Source organism: Saccopteryx bilineata, chromosome 10 (assembly GCF_036850765.1).
Source record: "Saccopteryx bilineata isolate mSacBil1 chromosome 10, mSacBil1_pri_phased_curated, whole genome shotgun sequence".
NCBI classification, from domain to species: domain Eukaryota; kingdom Metazoa; phylum Chordata; class Mammalia; order Chiroptera; family Emballonuridae; genus Saccopteryx; species Saccopteryx bilineata.
In genome coordinates, this window is record NC_089499.1 from 81,691,931 (window position 1) to 81,712,219 (window position 20,289).

The 20,289-nt window shown below is 40.7% G+C and overlaps 1 protein-coding gene across 11 annotated transcripts in view; it reads left to right on the forward strand.

The window, feature by feature from the left end:
• CFAP20DC (CFAP20 domain containing) overlaps positions 1-20,289 on the forward strand; it is a 361,344-nt gene that overhangs the window by 254,921 nt on the left and 86,134 nt on the right. For all 11 annotated transcript variants that reach the window (XM_066245008.1, XM_066245006.1, XM_066245013.1 and 8 more), the window contains one exon: positions 11,932-12,135. In XM_066245008.1, coding sequence (XP_066101105.1) covers positions 11,932-12,135 — 204 coding nt within the window. The remainder of the gene's footprint in view (positions 1-11,931; positions 12,136-20,289) is intronic.

Sequence of the window (20,289 nt, forward strand, 5' to 3'; positions counted from 1 at the left end):
TTTAATAAAGAATAAAAAGTTAAAAAAAATAAAAAAATAACAAATCGAAAAGAGTTGTTTTTTTTAAAAAAAAATTAATAATGAAATAAAGAAAAATAAAATAAAAATTTTTTAAAAAAGGAAATTATTCCCCCCCTCTTTTTTTCCTCTCCTCTCCTCTCCCCTCTTTCTTGAGAAAATCTTGTGGTGGACTGTGAGTTATAACAAACAATGCCTGTGATGGAGGGCCTGAATTGGGGAAAAGTAATAAAGGGGCAAAAAAGAGAGAAAGAAAAAAAAAAAAAAAAAAGGAAAAAAAAAAAGAAAAAAGAGAAAAAAAAAAGAGCGTATGGACCCACAAAAAGCAAATAAGGAAAAAATTTGGGTCAAGAATAAAATGATTTGCTTTTAGGTGTTGGTTTTCTAAGAGTTATGATGAGAGGAATAAGAGGAAAATGGAAAAATGGGGGGACAAATTAAAAACTTACTATTGTATTTAGTGGAACAAGAACTAGATAATATGGAGAGCCAGGGATGGGAGCACTGCTAGTGAGTTAAAAAGGTGAAGTAAAAACCCCCCAAAATGCCACAAACATAGGTTTGAGTCCCAGATAAGATAATTTGTTTGTTATTGAGGTTTGAATGAGAGGAGATGTAAAGGAGAAAGGAAGAAACTAATATAGAGGGAGAAAAGAAAGAGAGAGAGAGAAAAAAAGAGGGAACCACTAAAAGAAGAAAAAAGAAAGGAGAGAGAGAGAGAGAGTTAAGGGTTTTGGAGTGCAACCCTCATAGAGAGAAAGGAAGAGAAGAGAAATGATAATGGGAGATGTAACACTTATGGGTAGTGTAGTTCAAGGAGAGGAGAGAGTAAGACCGGTACAGAGTTAATCGGCCAAATTGGAGGAGGAAAAAAAAATCTCAAGAATGAAGATAAGAGAAACAAACGAACAAATATAATAAAATGTGATAGGTTATAAAGTCTGCAGATTATTCTTGATTTTGAGAGGTTATCTTCTTGCTTTTTCTTTTCTCTCCCTCTTCCTGGTCGGTGACTCTGTACCCCGGGTTCTGCCCCTTTGGCACGCTCAGGTAGAGGTTTGCAGTTGATAAGTCTCTATGGCAATGTCATGTATTGTGCTTTAGTCTCATTGGGAGTCGAGGCTCATTAGCATTTATAGGCTCCGACAGTGAGAGAGTCCGTGTTCCTGGAGCCTTTCTCCTAGTCTTTCCTTCCTCAATTAGTAGCCTGATAGTCCAGGTATGGGGTTGCTGCTGCCTCTGCCTGGATAGTAAGAGGCTCAAATTGCTGGCAACTCCCCACTCTATTTCCACTCAGCACAGGGCTCTGGGTAAGGCTCAGTCAGTCAGAGCTGCTAGCATAATCAGGCGGGCTTTCCGCCCACTCGAAGACCTCTGGCTCTGCCACTCTATCCGGTAACACAAGCGGGCGCCCACTTCTGGGGCGCTTGGTGGAAACTCTCACTCACTGTCTGCAACCAGGATATCCGGCCAGCAGTCTCACGCTCTGAGTGAAACCCCCAACCGCAGGGAAAAGTTGCAGCGTTGGAATTGAGTCTCGCTCTGTCCCCGTGTGCGGCTTTTGCAAGGCGCTGGGGCGGCCCGAGATTCCACTTTGGACCACACAAAGGCCCCTGACTCTGCCCCTCTGTGCGATAACACGGGCGCGCACTGCCGAGGCACTCAGAGGAATCGCTCACTCCTTATCTGCGCGCGCAAACCAGGATATGAGGCCAGCCGCGGTTCCCTCTGAGTGAAACAGCCTCCAGCACGGAAAATCTCCACCGTTGGGATTAGTTCTCACTCCCTCCCGTGCGTGGCTTTCCCAGGGCGCTGGGCCTGCCCAGAGACTCTGCCCTTAGCCCACAGAAAGGCCTCTGACCCTGCCTCTCCGTAGGGCAACACGGGCACCCACTTCCGCGGCTTAGGAAGAAATCTCTCTTCCACTAACTGCGCACCGACCAGGAGACCGGGTAAAATGGCCGCTCCGCTTGTCTTTCTTTGTTTGGGTTTGGCGCGAGTGTTAGCTTGTATTGCCCGGGTTGCCACAGGATCAGATTTTCCTCGGCTTGGATCTCTGAGCCACAGCCTGGTTCGGCCGTTTTTGCTGCGGCGGCCTGGATCTATTCACCCCCTTTGCCCGCCTCAGTTTCTATATTCACAGTTACCAGAAAGCCGCCCTGTTTAGTTTAGTGAGGAAGGCGGAGCATTTCTTACTCCCTATTTCCTTCGGGGTTTGGTTATATATTTAGCCAATTTTTCACTCAATCATACCTTTGGGTGTATTGCGAAGAATCTGGAAGCTCCAAGTATAGGTTTTTCTGTTTCTGGTTGAAGATCTTGTTGAGTTTTGGGGGAGATTTATCGGTATCGCTTCCTACTCCGCCATTACTCTGACGTCATTGGCTTTCTGTTTATTTTGTTATCAGTTTCTCTTGCTGAGCAAAAACTTCTTAGTCTGATGTAGTCCCATTCATTAATTTTTGCCTTCACTTCTCTTGCCATTGGAGTCAAATTCATAAAATGCTCTTTAAAACCCAGGTTCATGACTTGAGTACCTATGTCTTCTTCTATGTACTTAATTGTTTCAGGTCTTATGTTTAGATCTTTGATCCATTTTGAGTTAATTTTAGTACAGGGGGACAAACTGTAGTCCAGTTTCATTCTTTTACATGTGGCTTTCCAGTTTTCCCAGCTCCATTTATTGAAGAGGCTTTCTTTTCTCCATTGTGTTTTGTTGGCCCCTTTATCAAAAATTATTTGACTATATATATGTGGTTTTATTTCTGGACTTTCTATTCTGTTCCATTGGTCTGAGTGTCTATTTTTCTGCCAATACCATGCTGTTTTGATTGTTGTGGTCCTATAATATAGTTTGAAGTCATGTATTGTAATGTCCCCAGCTTCATTCTTTTTCTTTAGGATTGCTTTGGCTATTCGGGGTTTTTTATAGTTCCATATAAATCTGATGATTTTTTGCTCTATTTCTTTAAAAAATGTCATTGGAATTTTGATGGGAATTGCATTAAATTTGTATATTGCTTTGGGTAATATGGCCATCTTGATTATATTTATTCTTCCTAACCAAGAACAAGGTATATTCTTCCATCTCATTATATCTTTTTCGATTTCCCTTAACAATGGTTTATAGTTTTCATTATATAAGTCCTTTACATTCTTTGTTATGTTTATTCCTAAGTATTTTTTTTCTTGCAATCATAAAAGGGATTATTCTTTTGAGTTCGTTCTCAATTGTTTTATTGTTGGCATATAGAAAGGCTATTGACTTCTGTATGTTAATTTTGTATCCTGCAACCTTACTGTATTGGCTTATTGTTTCTAGTAGTCTTTTTGTGGATTCTTTGGGGTTTTCGATGTATAGGATCATATCATCTGCAAAAAATGATACCTTTACTTCTTCTTTTCTGATATGGATGCCTTTTATTTCTTTCTCTTGTCTGATTGCTCTGGCTAGAACCTCTAGTACCACATTAAATAAGAGTGGAGAGAGTGGACAACCCTGTCTTGTTCCTGATTTAAGGGGGAAAGCCTTCAGTTTAGTGCCATTTAATATGATGTTAGCTGATGGTTTATCATATATGGCCTTTATCATGTTGAGATATTTTCCTTCTATACCCATTTTGTTGAAAGTCTTAAACATAAAATTGTGTTGTATTTTATCAAAAGCCTTTTCTGCATCTATTGATAAGATCATGTGGTTTTTGTTCTTTGTTTTGTTGATATGGTGTATTACGTTAACCGTTTTACGTATGTTGAACCATCCTTGAGATTCTGGGATGAATCCCACTTGATCATGATGTATTATCTTTTTAATATGTTGTTGTATTCGATTTGCTAGTATTTTGTTTAGTATTTTAGCATCTGTATTCACTAGAGATATTAGTCTGTAGTTTTCTTTTTTTGTGCCATCCTTGCCTGGTTTTGGTATGAGGGTTATGTTGGCCTCATAAAATATATTTGGAAGTATTGCTTCTTCTTCAATTTTTTGGAAGACTTTGAGTAGAATAGGAACCAAGTCTTCTTTGAATGTTTGATAGAATCTGCTGGTATAGCCGTCAGGGTCTGGACTTTTATTTTTGGGGAGGTTTTTAATGGTTTTTTTCTATTTCTTCTCTACTAATAGGTTTGTTTAGGCTTTCTGCTTCTTCTTGACTCAGTCTAGGAAGGTTGTATTGTTCTAGGAATTTATCCATTTCTTCTAGGTTGTTGAATTTAGTGGCATAAAGTTTTTCATAGTATTCTACAATAATTCTTTGCATATCTATGGTGTCCATGGTGATTTCTCCTCTTTCATTTTGGATTTTGTTTATATGAGTTCTTTCTCTTTTTTCCTTGGTAAGTCTTGCCATGGGTTTGTCAATTTTGTTGATCTTTTCAAATAACCAACTCCTTGTTCTATTAATTTTTTCTATAGTTTTTCTGTTCTCTATTTCATTTATTTCTGCTCTGATTTTTATTATCTCTTTTCTTCGGCTGGTTCTGGGTTGTCTTTGTTCTTCTTTTTCTAGTTCCTTAAGGTGTGAGGTTAAGTAGTTCACTTGGGCTCTCTCTTGTTTGTTCATATATGCCTGGAGTGATATGAACTTCCCTCTTATCACTGCTTTTGCTGCATCCCATAGATTCTGATATGTCGTATTGTCATTTTCATTAGTCTGTATATATCTTTTGATCTCTGCACTTATTTCTTCTTTGACCTTCATTTTTTAAAAGTATGTTGTTTAGTTTCCACATTTTTGTGGGATTTTTTCCCTCTTTTTTGCAGTTGAATTTTAGTTTCAAGGCTTTATGATCAGAAAATATGCTTGGTACAACTTCAATTTTTCTGAATTTGCTGATGTTGTTTTTGTGGCCCAATATATGGTCAATTCTTGATAATGATCCATGTACACTGGAGAAAAAAGTATACTCAGTCACTTTGGGATGAAATGTCCTGTAGATGTCTATCATATCCAGGTGCTCTAGTGTTTTGTTTAAGGCCACTATATCTTTGTTGATTCTCTGTTTGGATGACCAATCTAGAGCCGTCAGCGGTGTATTGAGGTCTCCAAGTATGATTGTATTTTTGTCAGTTTCTGTTTTAAGATCAATAAATAGCTGTCTTATATATTTTGGTGCTCCTTGGTTTGGTGCATATATATTAAGAATTTTTATGTCTTCTTCATTCAGTGTCCCCTTAGCCATTATGAAATGGCCATTTTTGTCTCTGAGTACTTTTGCTGTTTTGTAGTCAGCATTATCAGATATGAGTATTGCTATGCCTGCTTTTTTTTTGGATGTTATTTGCTTGAAGTATTGTTTTCCAGCCTTTCACTTTGAATTTGTTTTTATCCTTGTTACTTAGATGAGATTCCTGTAGGCAGCATACAGTTGGATTTTCTTTTTTAATCCATTCTGCTACTCTGTGCCTTTTTATTGGTGAGTTTAAATCATTTCCATTTAGTATAATTATTGACACTTGTGAGTTCCCTTTTGCCATTTTATATATTGCCTTCTTTTAGTTTTGTGTCTTGTTTGATCCTTCTCTTTTGTTTTTTATCTTTTGTTTTTATTTGGTTGTATTCCATACATCTTTCCTCTGTTGCTATCTTTTTTATCTCATGTGCTTCTGTGGTGTTTTTTTCAATGGTGGTTACCTTTAAGTAATGAAAAGGGTTCCTACCCTGTTCATTGTAGCGCACTATTTTGTGAGTACTTCTGCACTCCATCATCCTTTGCTACTGTTAATCTCCATCCTTTCTCCCCCTTTCTTTTTGTTGTTGTCACAGTTTAAATTTGGTTTTATTGTGTTCTTCTTGGAGCTTTTACTTGTGGCTTTGTTTTTTTTTTTGTTCTTTGTATCTGATTGGAGAACCCCCTTTAATAATTCCTGGAGTGGGGGTTTTCTGATGATAAATTCCCTCATCTTTTCTGTATCTGTGAATGTTTTTATTTCTCCTTCATATTTGAAGGATAGCTTTGATGGGTATAGTATTCGTGGCTGAAAGTTCCTCTCTTTCAGGACTTTAAATATTGGGGTCCACTCTCTTCTAGCTGTCAAGTTTCTGCTGAGAAATCTGATGATAGTCTAATGGGCCTTCCTTTATATGTTGTATTCTTCTTTTCCCTGGATGCCTTGAGAATTTTTTCTTTGTCATTGGTTTGTGCCAATTTCATTATGATGTGCCTTGGAGTAGGTTTGTTGGGGTTAAGAAAACTCGGAGTTCTGTTTGCTTCTTGAATTTGAGGCTTTAGTTCTTTCCACAGGCTTGGGAAGTTCTCTTTTATTATTTGTTTGAGTATGTTTTTCATTCCATTTTCTCTCTCTTCTCCCTCTGATATACCTATTATTCTTATGTTATTCTTTTTGATGGAGTCAGATAATTCTTGTAGGGCTATCTCATTTTTTTTATTTTTGAGTCTCTTTCTTCTTCTCTCTGTTGTGCCTCAAGTTACTTGTCTTCTATTTCACTAATCCTCTCTTCTATCTGGCCTGTTCTATTAGCTAAGCTTGTTACCTCATTTTTCAGCTCGTGAATTGAGTTTTTCATCTCTGTTTGATTTGTTTTTATAGTTTCAGTTTCCTTGGAAATATATTCTTTGTGTTCATTGAGTTGTTTTCTGAGCTCCCTAAATTGCCTTTCTGTGTTTTCTTGTATATCTCTGAGTATTTTTAGGATTTCTATCTTGAATTCTCTGTCATTTAGCTCCAAGGTTTCCAATATATTAAATTTTTTCTCCATAGATTTTTCCTCATCTAGCTGTGTTACCTCTCTTTCTTTTGTATCCATGATATTTGATTTTCTCTTCCTTAATGGCATCTGAGGGTGGTTTTGTTGATAGTGTTAATGAGATTTAATAAAGAATAAAAAATTTAAAAAATAAAAAATCGAAGAGTTGGTTGTTTTTAAAAATTAATAATGAAATAAAGAAAAATAAAATAAAATAAAAATTTTTAAAAAAAGGAAATTATTCCCCCCTCCTTTTTTCCTCTCCTCTCCTCTCCCCTCTTTCTTGAGAAAATCTTGTGGTGAACTCTGAATTATATTGTATTAAATAGAACAAACAATGCTTGTAATGGAGGGCCTGAATTGGGGAAAAATAATAAAGGGGCAAAAAAAAAAAAAAGAAAAAAGAAGGGGATATGTACCCAAAAAAAGCAAATAAGGAAAAAATTGGGTCAAGAATAAAATGATTTGCTCTTAGGTTTTGGTTGACTAAGAGTTATGATGAAAGGAATAAGAGGGAAACAGGAAAATGGGGGGACAAATTAAAAAATTACTATTGTATTTAGTGGAACAAGTACTAGATAAAATGGAGATCCAGGGATGGGAGCACTGCTAGTGAGTTAAAAAGGTGAAGTAAAAACCCCCCAAAATGCAACAAACATAAATTTGAGTCCCAGATAAGATAATTTGTTCATTATTGAGGTTTGAATGAGAGGAGACATAAAGGAGAAAGGAAGAAACTAATAGAGAGAGAGAGAGAAAAAAAAAAGGGAACCACCAGAAGAAGAAAAAAGAAAAAAGAGGAGAGAGAGAGAGAGAGAGAGAGAGTTAAGGGTTTTGGAGTGCAACCCTCATAGAGAGAAAGGAAGAGGAAAGAAAAGATCATGGGAGATGAAACACTATGGGTAGTATAGTTCAAGGAGAGGAAAGAGTAAGACTGGCAGAGAGTTAATCAACCAAATTGGAGGAGGAAAAAAATATATATCAAGAATAAAGATAAGAGAAACAAACAAACAAATATAATAAAATGAAATAGGTTATAAAGTCAGCGGATTATTCTTGATTTTGAGAGGTTATGTTCTTGCTTTTTCTTTTCTCTCCCTCTTCCTCGTCGGTGAATCTGTACCTCGGGTTCTGCCCCTTTGGCATGCTCAGGTAGAGGTTTGCACTTGATAAGTCTCTATGGCGATGTCATGTATTGTGCTTCAGTCTTGTTGGCAGTAGAGGCTCATTAGCATTTATAGGCTCTGCCAGTGAGAGAGTCCGTGTTCCTGGAGCCTTTCTTCTAGTCTTTCCTTCCTCAATTAGTAGCCTGATAATCCAGTTATGGGGTTGCTGCTGCCTCTGCCTGGATAGTAAGAGACTCAAAGAGCTGGCCACTCCCCACTCTATTCCCACTCAGCACAGGGCTCTTGGTAAGGCTCAGTCAGTCAGAGCTTCTAGCATAATCAGGCGGGGCTTCCACCCACTCAAAGACCTCTGGCTTTTCCACTCTGTCCGGTAACACGGGCGGGCGCCCACTCCTGGGGCTCTTGGAGAAAACTATCACTCACTATCTGCGTGCGCAGACCAGGATATCAGGCCAGCAGTATCACACTCTGAGTGAAACCCCCACCTGCATGGAAAAGTTCCAGCGTTGGAATTGGCTCTCGCTCTGTCCCTGTGCATGGCTTTTTCAAGGTGCTGGGGTGGCCCAAGATTCCACTTTTGGCCCACACAAAGGCCCCTGACTCTGCCCCTCTGTGGGATAATATGAGCGTGCACTGCCGAGGCACTCAGAGGAATCTCTCACTCCCTATCTGCGTGCAGACCAGGATATCCGGCCGGCCGCCTCACCCTCTGAGTGAAACCCCCACCCGCACAGAGAAGTTCCAGTGTTGGAATTAGTTCTCACTCCCTCCCCATGCGCGGCTTTCCTAGGGCGCTGGGGTGGTCCGGAGATTCCGCTTTTGGCCCACACAAAGGTCTCTGACTCTGCCTCTCTGTGGGATAACACAGGTGCCCACTCCCGGGGCTTTGGAAGGAATCTCTCGCCCACTATCTGCGCGTGCCGACCCAGAGATCGGGGAAAATGGCTGCCCCACTTGTCTTTCTTTGTCTGGGTTTGGTGCGAGTGTTAGCTTGTATTGCCTGGGTTGCCCCAGGAACAGTTTTTCCTCGGCTTGGATCTTCGTGCCACAGCCCGGTTCGGCCGTTTGTGCTGCGGCCTGGATCTATTCACCCCCTTTGCCCGCCTTAGTTTCTATATTCTCAATTCCCAGTGAACGCCGCCCTGTTTAGGTTACTGAGGAAGGTGGAGCGTTTCTTACTCTGTATTTCCTTTGGGGTTTGATTATATATTTAGCCAATTTTTTTGCTTGACCATACCTTTGGGTGTATTGCGAAACATCTGGAGGCTCCAAGGATAGGTTTTTCTGTTTCTGGTTGAAGATCTTGTTGAGTTTTGGGGGAGATTTATCGGTATCGCTTCCTACTCTGCCATTACTCTGACGTCATCTCCTCCATTTCTTGACAGAAGAACAGTAGGTCACTTGATCACTATTGAACTTGAAGTCAAGCAACAGCTTGTTTTCACATCTGATTATCAACTACTTTTTTATTGAGATATAATTTATATGCCATAAAATTTACCCTGTTAAGGTGTACAATTCAGGACTTTTTAGTGTATTCACAAAATTCTGTAACTATCACCACAACCTAATATCAGAACATTTGCATCACCCCAGAATGAAATCCATGCCCATTAGCAGTCGCGTCACATTCCCTCTCTCCCTGCAAGCCACAAATCTGTGTTCTGTCTCTATGAATTTGCATATTTTGGACATTTCCTGTAAATGGAATTCTATAATCTGTAACCTCTTCTCTGGCTTCTTTCACTTAGTATATACTATAATGTTTTCAAGGTTTATCCATGTTGTAACATTTATAGCTAAATTATATTCATTGTATGAATAAACAAAAATCCATTCATCAGTTGATAGACATGTGGTTGTTTCCACTTTTGGGCTCTTATGAATAATGCTGCTATGGACATTCATGTACAAGTTTTTATATGAACACATTTTCAGTTCTCTTGCATATATATCTAAGACTAAACTGCAGGGCCACATGGCCCATGTTTAACATTTTAAGGAACTGCCAAACTGTTTTCCAAAGTGTCTGCACCCTTTCACATTTCTACCAACAGTATATGAGGATTCCAATTTCTCCATGTCCTCTCCAACACTTGTTACTGTATTATAACAGTCCCAATGGATGTGAATGGCATCTCACTGTGGGGTTGATTGCATTTCACTCATGACAGGGATGTTGAACATCTCTTCTTGTGTTTATTGTCCCCCCAATAATTTCTTTTGAATTTAAATTATTTATATTTCCTTTGTTTTCTTGCAGTGTTATTACAAATTTTGTCCCTCTTCTTGTCATATGTGTTGTCCCAAGAACTTTCAAAGCATGTTAAATACTTATGAACTCTCCTATTAAAGATCATATGGCCTCTCAGGGTGCCAAGCTGCTTAGAGTCATGAACTATAAGAATTTAAGTGAGTTTCCACCAGCAACTTTTCAGAAAATCTCCACATTGTATTACCAGATCGTATAGTTTCATATTTCCCAAATTATGATGAGGATGATACTGTATTAAAAAGATTTTTTTTTTACAGGGACAGAGAAAGAGTCAGAGAGAGGGATAGACAGGGATGGAGAGAGATGAGAAGCATCAATTATCAGTTTTTTGTTGCGTCACCTTAGTTGTTCATTGATTGCTTTCTCATATGTGCCATGACTATGGGCGGGCCTTCAGCAGACTGAGTAACCCCTTGCTGGCGAGCCAGCAACCTTGGGCTCAAGCTGGTGAGCCTTGCTCAAACCAGATGAGCCCACTCTCAAGCTGGCGACCTCGGGGTCTCGAACCTGGGTCATCTGCATCCCAGTCCGACGCTCTATCCACTGCGCCACTGCCTGGTCAGGCTAAAAAGATTTTAATGTTCTAGAAATGCCAAGAATCTTTTTCAAAATTATATATATATTTTATCTTTTACATCCTTATGAGACAGAAGAAGGCAGGGTCTTTCTCAAAGAGTCCTCTGAGAAAGTAATTATAGAGATTAGAATGTCTAAAAAATTCTACTGTTTTGTGGCAAAAAAACCAATGTCACAGATGTACAAGAAAATTTCAAGATTGTTTTTGGTTTTGTCTTTAAGTTATATGCCAGTGCTGTGTATTCATAATAATGCTCACATATAATGCTAACATTTTAGCAAAGTTGAAATTGGTATTTGTTATCAAATTTGTTTTAGGCCAGAGAGAAAGGAACGGTTTTGAAAATTACATATGCCAATTTTCTCAGTACAGTAAAAGAATATTTATATTAGCTTCTACAAATTTATAGTACTATTCAAAAAAAATGTGCCTGACAGATTACATATGTAGTAAAGTCCGTATCAGTAAAAGTGTTTATTGTATCTGTGAGGTCTTTCTGGCTTTCAGACCTTACACATTCCCATCTGAGGTTCATATTTTATTTGATGGCTTTTAACAGCATTAGTCATTCTCAGTATTACTGTAAGCTGAATGTGTTTGGTCATAATGTTGGCAAGGATGAAATTCATCAATTTCCTTGTAAAGGTGGACATTTTTATGGGAAGCAATTTCTCTTTAAATAAGAAAAAATTTATTTGAACTTTTGTTTATTTAGTCAGTCCAAATATTGGTTGAGCATTAGACATGGGAAGTACAGTGGGAGTAAGACAGTCACAGCACCTGCCTTTGCAGAGCTCACAGACCACTGTGAACACCAATGCCAGTTACTAACCATAACTATGATACAGGCTAAAAATGAGTACTTGAGGTTTTATGCAAGCCCAGAATGTGGAGGAGCTCACCCAGTTTTCGTGAGTTAGTAGCATATAATTTGGAATCTAAAACCATGTAAGACTTAGCCAGCAGATAGGACACAGGGAACTAGCATGGGCATAAAAGTTTGATGCTTAGAGACTCTCAGTGAAGCACAGTATGGCTGACATGTCAGGGAAAAGACAAGGTCAGGCAGGTCGGGTAGGCATTGTATAAAGACATGTTAAGGATGTGGCTCCTGTCATTGAGGAACCACTGAAGGGGTGAGCCGTGGAGTAGCATTTGTTGGTAGCCTATAAAATTAAGAAAGTCCAAATGACCCTTTTCTCTGTCTCTTTTTTCCTCTGTTGTCAGGAGTATGACTGCAGAAACTATCAGCCCAGCCAGATGAGTGAATCTGAGGTGCAAATGCTGGCAAGCCTACAGCGGCAACAGAGTGAAGATCTTGAGGACATGGGGGCTTCCCACATCCTGAGTACATCCCAAGTGGACAACTGTCATGTCAGCATAAGTACCAGCAGTGATGATACAACCACCTGGAACTCCTGCCTGCCTCCTGTGAGTCCACTTTGCATCTTCGTTGATTGCCTTAATGAAGGGCAAGCTTCTTTCTAGCAAAGCCCAGCCTTGCCTGGGACAACCAGGGCCAAAATCAGCACACTCCCTGTGGGAAACTCCCAGGGCTCATTCTGAAACAGCCGTTTAGGTGTGGGGCATTGATTATTTTTTATTGTTTTATTTAACCTCAAATAATATACGTTAATTTTGTGATAATAAATAAAACCATAAAGTAAAAGAAAAAAGAATAATTTTACTGTAAATTCTAGGTATGCCATTTCATCCCAGCTCCTAGTACAGGCCCTGGCACATAGGAGGGGTCAATATGTATTAAATGAATGAATAAAGAGGAAGAGACTATAGATATATTAAGTATTGCTTGGAGACCAGGTCAGAAAAGAACCTTCTGTAGAAATCAGATGTTTAAAAACTTCCCTGTGCCTAGGGCCATGATCAGCACTGCAGATGCCTCAAGGGCTTATATTTGCTGATATATAGATAGAGCACTTTATTAAATATGGCCCATTACCATCACTATGGACTGGCAAAAGAGTTGCAACATATCAAAGTCTTCCTGTTTTTCAGGCAAAGAAACTAAATTCTGGGCCCAACCTTCGGCACTTGGTCAGTATCAGATCGCAGAACAGAGCCCAGTGTTTTGACTCAGTCTGTTCTCCACAAAACTGGGTGGGGCAAAAATAGGTTTACAGTTGTGAATACATGAAACACAGCATTTACTCTTATATTATTATTTATTAATTATTCTGTTATTTTTCATATGAACAACTGAAAACCTACTTTTGCTCTACCCTGTTCTGTCCTCAAGGATCTTCTGGATTAATTAGAAATACAAAGCAGAGACTTCAACAGAACAGTCCTGTGCAGCACAAGAAATATGAGACAGACTAATAAAATTATTATTATAATAATGGTAATTATTAAGCACCTAGAGATATTTGAAATGTTACTTGACCAGGCCCATAAAACATTTACTGATAAGACCACATTCAACATCAGATCAAGCATATTAAAATGCAGTTTCATTAAAAAAAAAAAGCTGTGGTACATTTACACAGTGGGATACTACATGGCCATAAAAAAGAAGAAAATCTTACCTTTTGTGGCAGCATGGATGGACATGGAGATTGTTATGCTAAATGAAGTAAACCAAGCAGGGAGAGGAAAATACCATATGATCTCACTTATATGTATGTGGAATCTGATGAAGACAATAAACTGAGGAAGAAAATGGAAACAGAGGCAGGGTCACAAAGAACAGATGGACAGCTGTCAGGGGGCAAGGGGGAGAGGGGGTGAGATCAAAGAAAGTAAAGGGATTAGCCAAAATCATATATATAACACATATATACAGACATCAGGGTAGCAATTCCCAGAGGGGAAGGAGAGGTAGAGGGAGCTAAGGGGAAGAAACGGGGCTGGAAAGAGACTGCATGGGGCATAGAGGGCACGATACAGTGTGTAGAAGGTGTTATATTGAGTAGGATGCTTGAAACCATGTCAATACAATAAATTAAAAATAAAACATTTAAAAATATACAGTTTCATCCAACAGTAAATATAACTTTGTTACCATGCAGTGTTTGAAAGGAAATATAAAACCATGTAACTTTGATTCATATTTATATAAAATATTAAAATAAAATATATAGAGATCAAATTCAAGTGTAGTCAACAGTAGATAACTTATGTATAAAGTATTTCATTAAATATTGATTAATTTTATAATTTTCTCTTTGAATTTTAAAGCTAGTTTTTTTCTAGGTCTTCAACATCTTTGTCGCTCTTAGCACTCTCTCTCAGAGCCTCGTGCTGGTGTCATCCTTGTTGTCTGATTTACTCCTTCCTGCTCCCCTATGTGGTAGGCACGAGTGAGTTCCCATTTCCAGATGAGGGAATGGAAGCCCTTGAGCAAAGGGTCAGGTCTAGTATGGCATGACTCCTGAGTCTGAGCTACTTATCATCATGATACGGTGACTCAGTTGTCAAATGAGTGCTACCAACATCCAGCAGCAGGTGAGAATTCTGCTCTGGAGAGAACTTACCAGTCTTCACAGAGGAGGAATTCAAAGTGGCTCTAAGGAGATGTGTGGGCAGGGGCAGGGGGATGGTGTTCATTTTTCATTAGTGTTCTTTCTTCTCCCCCTGCCCACCGTCCAGTTTCTCTTGTCTTAGTTGTGCTTTCATTACATTGAATGATCAAGCATGCATAATGCCTGAGCAGCTTTGGTGCCAAAGAATATCTGTTTACCCACCCAGCAGAAATAACCCTGTGTGCTGGTTACTCAGAGCATCTTTGCAGCCAGAGCTAAAAACAGCAGAGTAAGTCGCAGATATTTGCCAATGCAATTTACAGTGTAATTGGAACATTGCATTCCTTATAAAATATCCCTCAGTAAGCATTTAAACCAAAAGAAAGAGGAGAACAATGGCCTCCTGAATGAGCTCATTCTGTCATGAAGTAGCTCGGAGACCAAGTGAAAAAAACACTTGGCACTGTATCTGAGATATAATAAGCATTTAATAAATTGAGGTTAGTTGTCATTTTTATTATCATTATTATTCACATTACTGATTTTTCTGAAGCCCAGATCTGATTTTATCTCTTCCCTGCGTAAAGCCCTTTATAACCCCCGTGGCCTCTTTAGTATGGTCCACGGGCCCCTGATGATCTGAGACTTGCCCCTTCAGCTTATCAGTCACCACTTCCCACCTCTCACTCCATGCTTTAGTCCCAGTTGTGATTCCCTAAATGCACTCTGCACATATCCTTGTACCTTATGCCTATCTATTCCACTACGAAGGGCAAGCTGAGGAATGATTATTTATTTACTGATTATGGACTGAAAAGGCTGAACTCTTGGTGGCCCTGAATACAGTGTTCTCATCACTGTCCTGTTCTGGGGAGGACCGAAGTCTTTATGTGTGACAACTCCTCTCCAAAACTAATCGGCCAACAATAACAGTATTGGTAATGAACTTAATAACCCCTCTATTGGACCAAATGAGAAATTGAAAACAGTCTATTTTTTAGACAGAAAATAATTGAAAAGCTAGCTTTGGTATTCCTAAGATATGTTTATTATTGCATCAAATTCAATTATTTCAATATTGGAACTATCACCAAATGGAAAATTACATTCCTTAATGAATTTTGCATCTTGTTGCTGTAGAGTTTAAATGAAGCAATTTACAAGAAACACTGTGGTCTTTCTGAGAGTGCATGCCTTTCTCTCTAGAAGTTGTACTGGGGCTTTAAAAAAGAAGAAACAAAAGAACTTATAACTTATTTGTCACAATAACATCCTGATTTTCTTGCAGCTCAGTGATGGCCCCACTATCCATGGTACCATTCAAACCAGCAATTAGAAGACATCTCTCACTCCTTCATTGTCTGTAATCAAATGGTCTCCAAATCCTGAATATCCTGTCTCCTTTTTACCTCCCTCCCTAACTATGCCATAATCTTGGCATTTTGTTTTTTATTCAAAATTCTTCAAAAACCTCCTAATACCTCTGTACTTCCAGTCCAAGCACTATAGCCGGATGGTTAGGAGCAGCTGCTCTGAAGTCATATTGTCAAGATTCACACCCAAGCTATGACCTTGAAAAAAACACTTGGCACTGTATCTGAGATATAATAAGCATTTAATAAATTGAGGTTAGTTGTCATTTTTATTATCATTATTATTCACATTACTGATTTTTCTGAAGCCCAGATCTGATTTTATCTCTTCCCTGCGTAAAGCCCTTTATAACCCCCGTGGCCTCTTTAGTATGGTCCACGGGCCCCTGATGATCTGAGACTTGCCCCTTCAGCTTATCAGTCACCACTTCCCACCTCTCACTCCATGCTTTAGTCCCAGTTGTGATTCCCTAAATGCACTCTGCACATATCCTTGTACCTTATGCCTATCTATTCCACAAGACTTAGCTCCAAAGCTTTCTGCAGCCCTTCTCAAGGCCTCACCATGAGAGATACACCTTCCTTTTTGCCACGAGAGCCAGCAATACCTCCATTATGACTCTCACCACAGCCCAGCTTGTCTGTCTCACATTGATGCATCACACATTTTGTTTTGAGTGGTACGGCATGCTGCGGACTATGGTGGAGATACAAATCAAGCTTTACCTAGCCTGGAGATGTTCACCAAGTTGGAGGAAAGCAGAGTCCAGCTCACTGTACATCCGGATAGTGAGTGATAATAAAATAAAGAGTTCTGGAGACAAGTGAGAGGGAGCAATTCATTCTTCCCATTGGTTTCACAGAGAAAGCTACAGTTAAATCAGAGATCAAGAATAAGTGCAAACTCGCCATGTAGAAAGAGAGAAAGGAATCCCAAGTTCCAAAAAGGAACAGAAGAGAATCTGTGGAGGGGAGAGTGCAGTCTCCCCATTAGCAAGATGACCTCATCTCAGGGCCTTTGCTTCTCCATCACCCTGAACCAGACCTGACCTGAGTGTTCGTGTGTCTCACATCACTGCTGACCTCCACCCAGCAGGCTCACGGAGCTGGCCTGCCATGCTCCAGCTGCACTGTGCAGGTCGCCACACCCTCCCCCCAGACCACGTCAGTCCTGCCCTACCGAGGCTCTTCCCTCTGCCTGGGGACCTTCCATCCTCTTCTCCTGAACACTCCTTGTGGCCCAATTTGAATGTTACTGTTTCATGAAAACCCTGTGACCCTCGGCCACTCTGATTTCTTCTCGGGGTCCCCATGACCTTCAGGCTCAATGCTGTCACTTACCACATCAGGTAGCCATCGTTACCAACATCACCCAGGCCCCATGTGAGCCCCGTGAGGGCAGCACCATGCTGAACACAGCCTGGCATGAGGTCACACGCAGTCACTGCTGCTTGTTAGTCACTGGTTGAATAATTAACCAATAATATTAAAAGATAAATAAGGTAGCTTTCACCAACATTCCAAAATAAATATGAGCGCTTTTTTTTTTCTTAAATAAATCCTGAATGATGCAGGCAATATCTTGCATTCAAGATTTGACAAATGGGTATTACATATACCCATAAAGGAAAAATCTCCCTCTGGGCACGGTTTAATGACCAATAGTTTAAAAGGGGGATTTAGGCAGATCACATTCAGTTTAGCATTTTATCTGATTTTACACACTGCAGTCTGAAACCAGAAAGCTCACGCAGAGTAAAATTCCTTTGTGTTGCTACAAGCTAAGACTCCTCAGCTCCACTCAGCATCTCTACAGTTCAGAGTCATATGTACTGTTTAACAGGTGTTTAGATATAATACAGTTTAAAACTGTAGTTAAATGTAACCATATGTCTCATAGCAAATTGGCTTTTGTTGGCATCTCATGCTAAGTAAATCAAGGCTACTGAGAAATCTGTTGGCCTTTGACAAATTTTTCAAAGTTTCTAACTTAGAACCAAATTCAATTAAACCAATACAACTTCTGTGGAAACCAAGCTACAAGTAATCGATTTTGGAGGGTTTGTGTTAGGAGTAGCCCTCATGAAATTTATTCAAAAACTGGGCTACAGGCAGCCTTGGGAGGGGAGCTGGGAGGTGGTTACAATGGATTTTTAACTGAATTTCATTTTGGTGGAGGATTTTGATTGACAGTAGCATAAAACCATATTGTGTGTGTGTGTGTGTGTGTATGTCTTTCTTTTTAAGGAAAAGGAATAGTTATTGATGGAGATAGCTTCATGTGATGACCAAAATATAGACTCTATGACAGCCATCCTGGGCTCATCCCCCAGTTCTGCTGTTCACTGGCACAAGCACCTCGCAAAGGGGAATAATAAAGAGCTTCCTGGTGTTGGTGTGGTAAAAACTGAATGAGAGCATAGAATGCATGTGTCTTGCACTAACAGAGCACACTCAGGCTAACTCTGATTGTCTGCTCCCCAAAATTATTCTCCTCAAAGAGCCACTTCAGTGATCAGAGAAGGTTTCTAGAACATTTTTCTTTTTTAAGACCACTGAGGGCTTTAAGGGGGGACAGAATTTTCTATTGTTCTCATTTTAATGTGAGTGTAACATTAGAATCCAGACCAACCCGCTCAGACCTTTACAACTAAATTCTTTCATTATTTCTCTGTCTCACCTCTAACCTAGTGTAAGGTATTTTTCCCCACTGAGAAGGAAGGAAGGGGCCAGAGCCACGAAGTGTGGAATAGTAAAAGGCTTTATTGAATAAAGAGTGTGCATCCCACCTGCGAGGTTCCCTGGCCCCGAGGAAAGATGGAGGCCAAGGAAGTCGCAAGTAGTGACCCACATGGGAGATATTTAAAGGGTCCCTAGGGTGGTCGAGACAATATGACGTGGTGAAATCTCACTGGTTGCTTTTTTCCAAAGGGTTCCTGTAAAGCCTCTCTTGGTGCACTTGGTTGTGGGTGGTCCTAGCCCAAGTTCGCGGGTCTGACCTTTCCCATTATCCACCGACCTTACATTCTGACCTTTTATGTTAAATAGAAAAGGGGCGCCGTTTATTGTCTGGCTACTTCCTGCTGATTAGGGGCATCGTGAGAAGGGAGAGATCGGAAGGTGGTGGTTTTGAGGGGTGTCAGGAGGAACATGTTTTGCTGTGAGTTGAGAAACTTCGCGGATGCAGTCCTGTAAGGATTTTTAAAAAAGAGGAGTAATAAGGGGATCTGCAGGGTCCAGCCTTTTGGTGAGCTAGAGATGAATGAAGACCAGTGGTAAGCTTTGCCGACTGCCAGTGGTCCTGTATGGAGGTAAGCTTGAGGCAAAACTGCATGTCAGGAGTGGCATAAAAAGGGGAAAGGAAGGGGTCCCATCCACTCGCATAACCGAGACCTGTGAGGGAACTAGAGGTCCAGAGTGTGATGGCAAAACAGAGAAGGTAGCCCCCATGTCCACAAGAAATGAGATGGACTTACCCACTTGTTGCAGCATACCTGGGTTCTCTGAGTCCAGGCCGTGTCCTAGGAGTTTGAGCAATGCACTCACCTGGCTGGATTGGCCTTCCAATTCAGGTGGCTTGTCCTCCACATAGAGGCACTGAGGAAAAGCCTGTTGCCCAAAGGGGCAATCACTCCGCCAGTGACTGGGCTGCTTGCAGTCAGGGCAGGGCTTAGTGGGCGGCCTCGGGCAGGGGCACTGCTGGGACCAGTGGTCCTGCTTGCCACACTTGAAGCAAGCTGCTGGTAGGGTTTCTCTTTGTGGCTTGGATTTGGGTCGGGCACTTCCTGTGCCTTGCCCCTGTTGCTCTGCTGGCCTCAGGGCTGCCACAAGAGCTAGAACATTTGGAACATTACCTTCTGCTGCATGCGGGCCTGGCTAACAGCCTTGGCCTGTTTCTACTAGTTGGGACTGTTAAAAACTTTAAATGCTGTGTTCACAAGTCCCAGATAGGGGTTTGGGGAGGTTGAGAATAAGAGGAGGGGGGCTCATACGGAGCCTGGCACCCAGATCCCATAGGAAACACTGGAGCCAAAGGCAGGACAGGATCAGAACTTCCTGCAAGAAAATTGGGGTTGGACATCCTGAAAACCGGTGTAAGAGCCAATGCCAGGCTGAGAATGGCCTGACGGAGGAGGGGTTTAAGAACACAGTGAAGGGAAGGGCCCCTGACCAGCAGGGGAGGAGAAAGAGAGAGGTAGTGATCAATAAGAAACAGGTTTTTGCAAAGGAAGGGGAGGGGGCTCTCAGAGGGAAGAGATCCGAGCACAAAAGAGGTCCACAGAGGGACCAGAGAAGTCCCAAGAGAGGGGCGCCCCCGGGGGTCAGACAGGAGGGAGAGAGAGTTGGGAGTCCATGGAGAAGGAAAGATTAGGAGTGGAGGTTTTAGGTGAGGTTTCTCTGGCCAGAAAAAGGCCTGCACGGTGGAACAGGCAGCACAGAGATTAAAGATGGGCACATGAATAATTAGAAGCCATGGATGTAAGAGATCTCCAATCAGTTCCCAGCTTTTTTGGCGATAGTTAAATTGGTGAGAGTGTTAACACCGAAAGTCCCTTCAGGAGGCTAATTCAGTGGGTTCTGTGGCCTGGCCACAGCAGAGAAGAAGAAGTTTCTTCTTTAAGGAGGGAGATTTCTGTGCCCCCACAGCCACCCTCAGTCCTTGGAGTGGTCAGATTTGAGTATTAGCATCCTAAAAACTCAGGGTCTGGCCATGGATAGAAAAGGTAAAG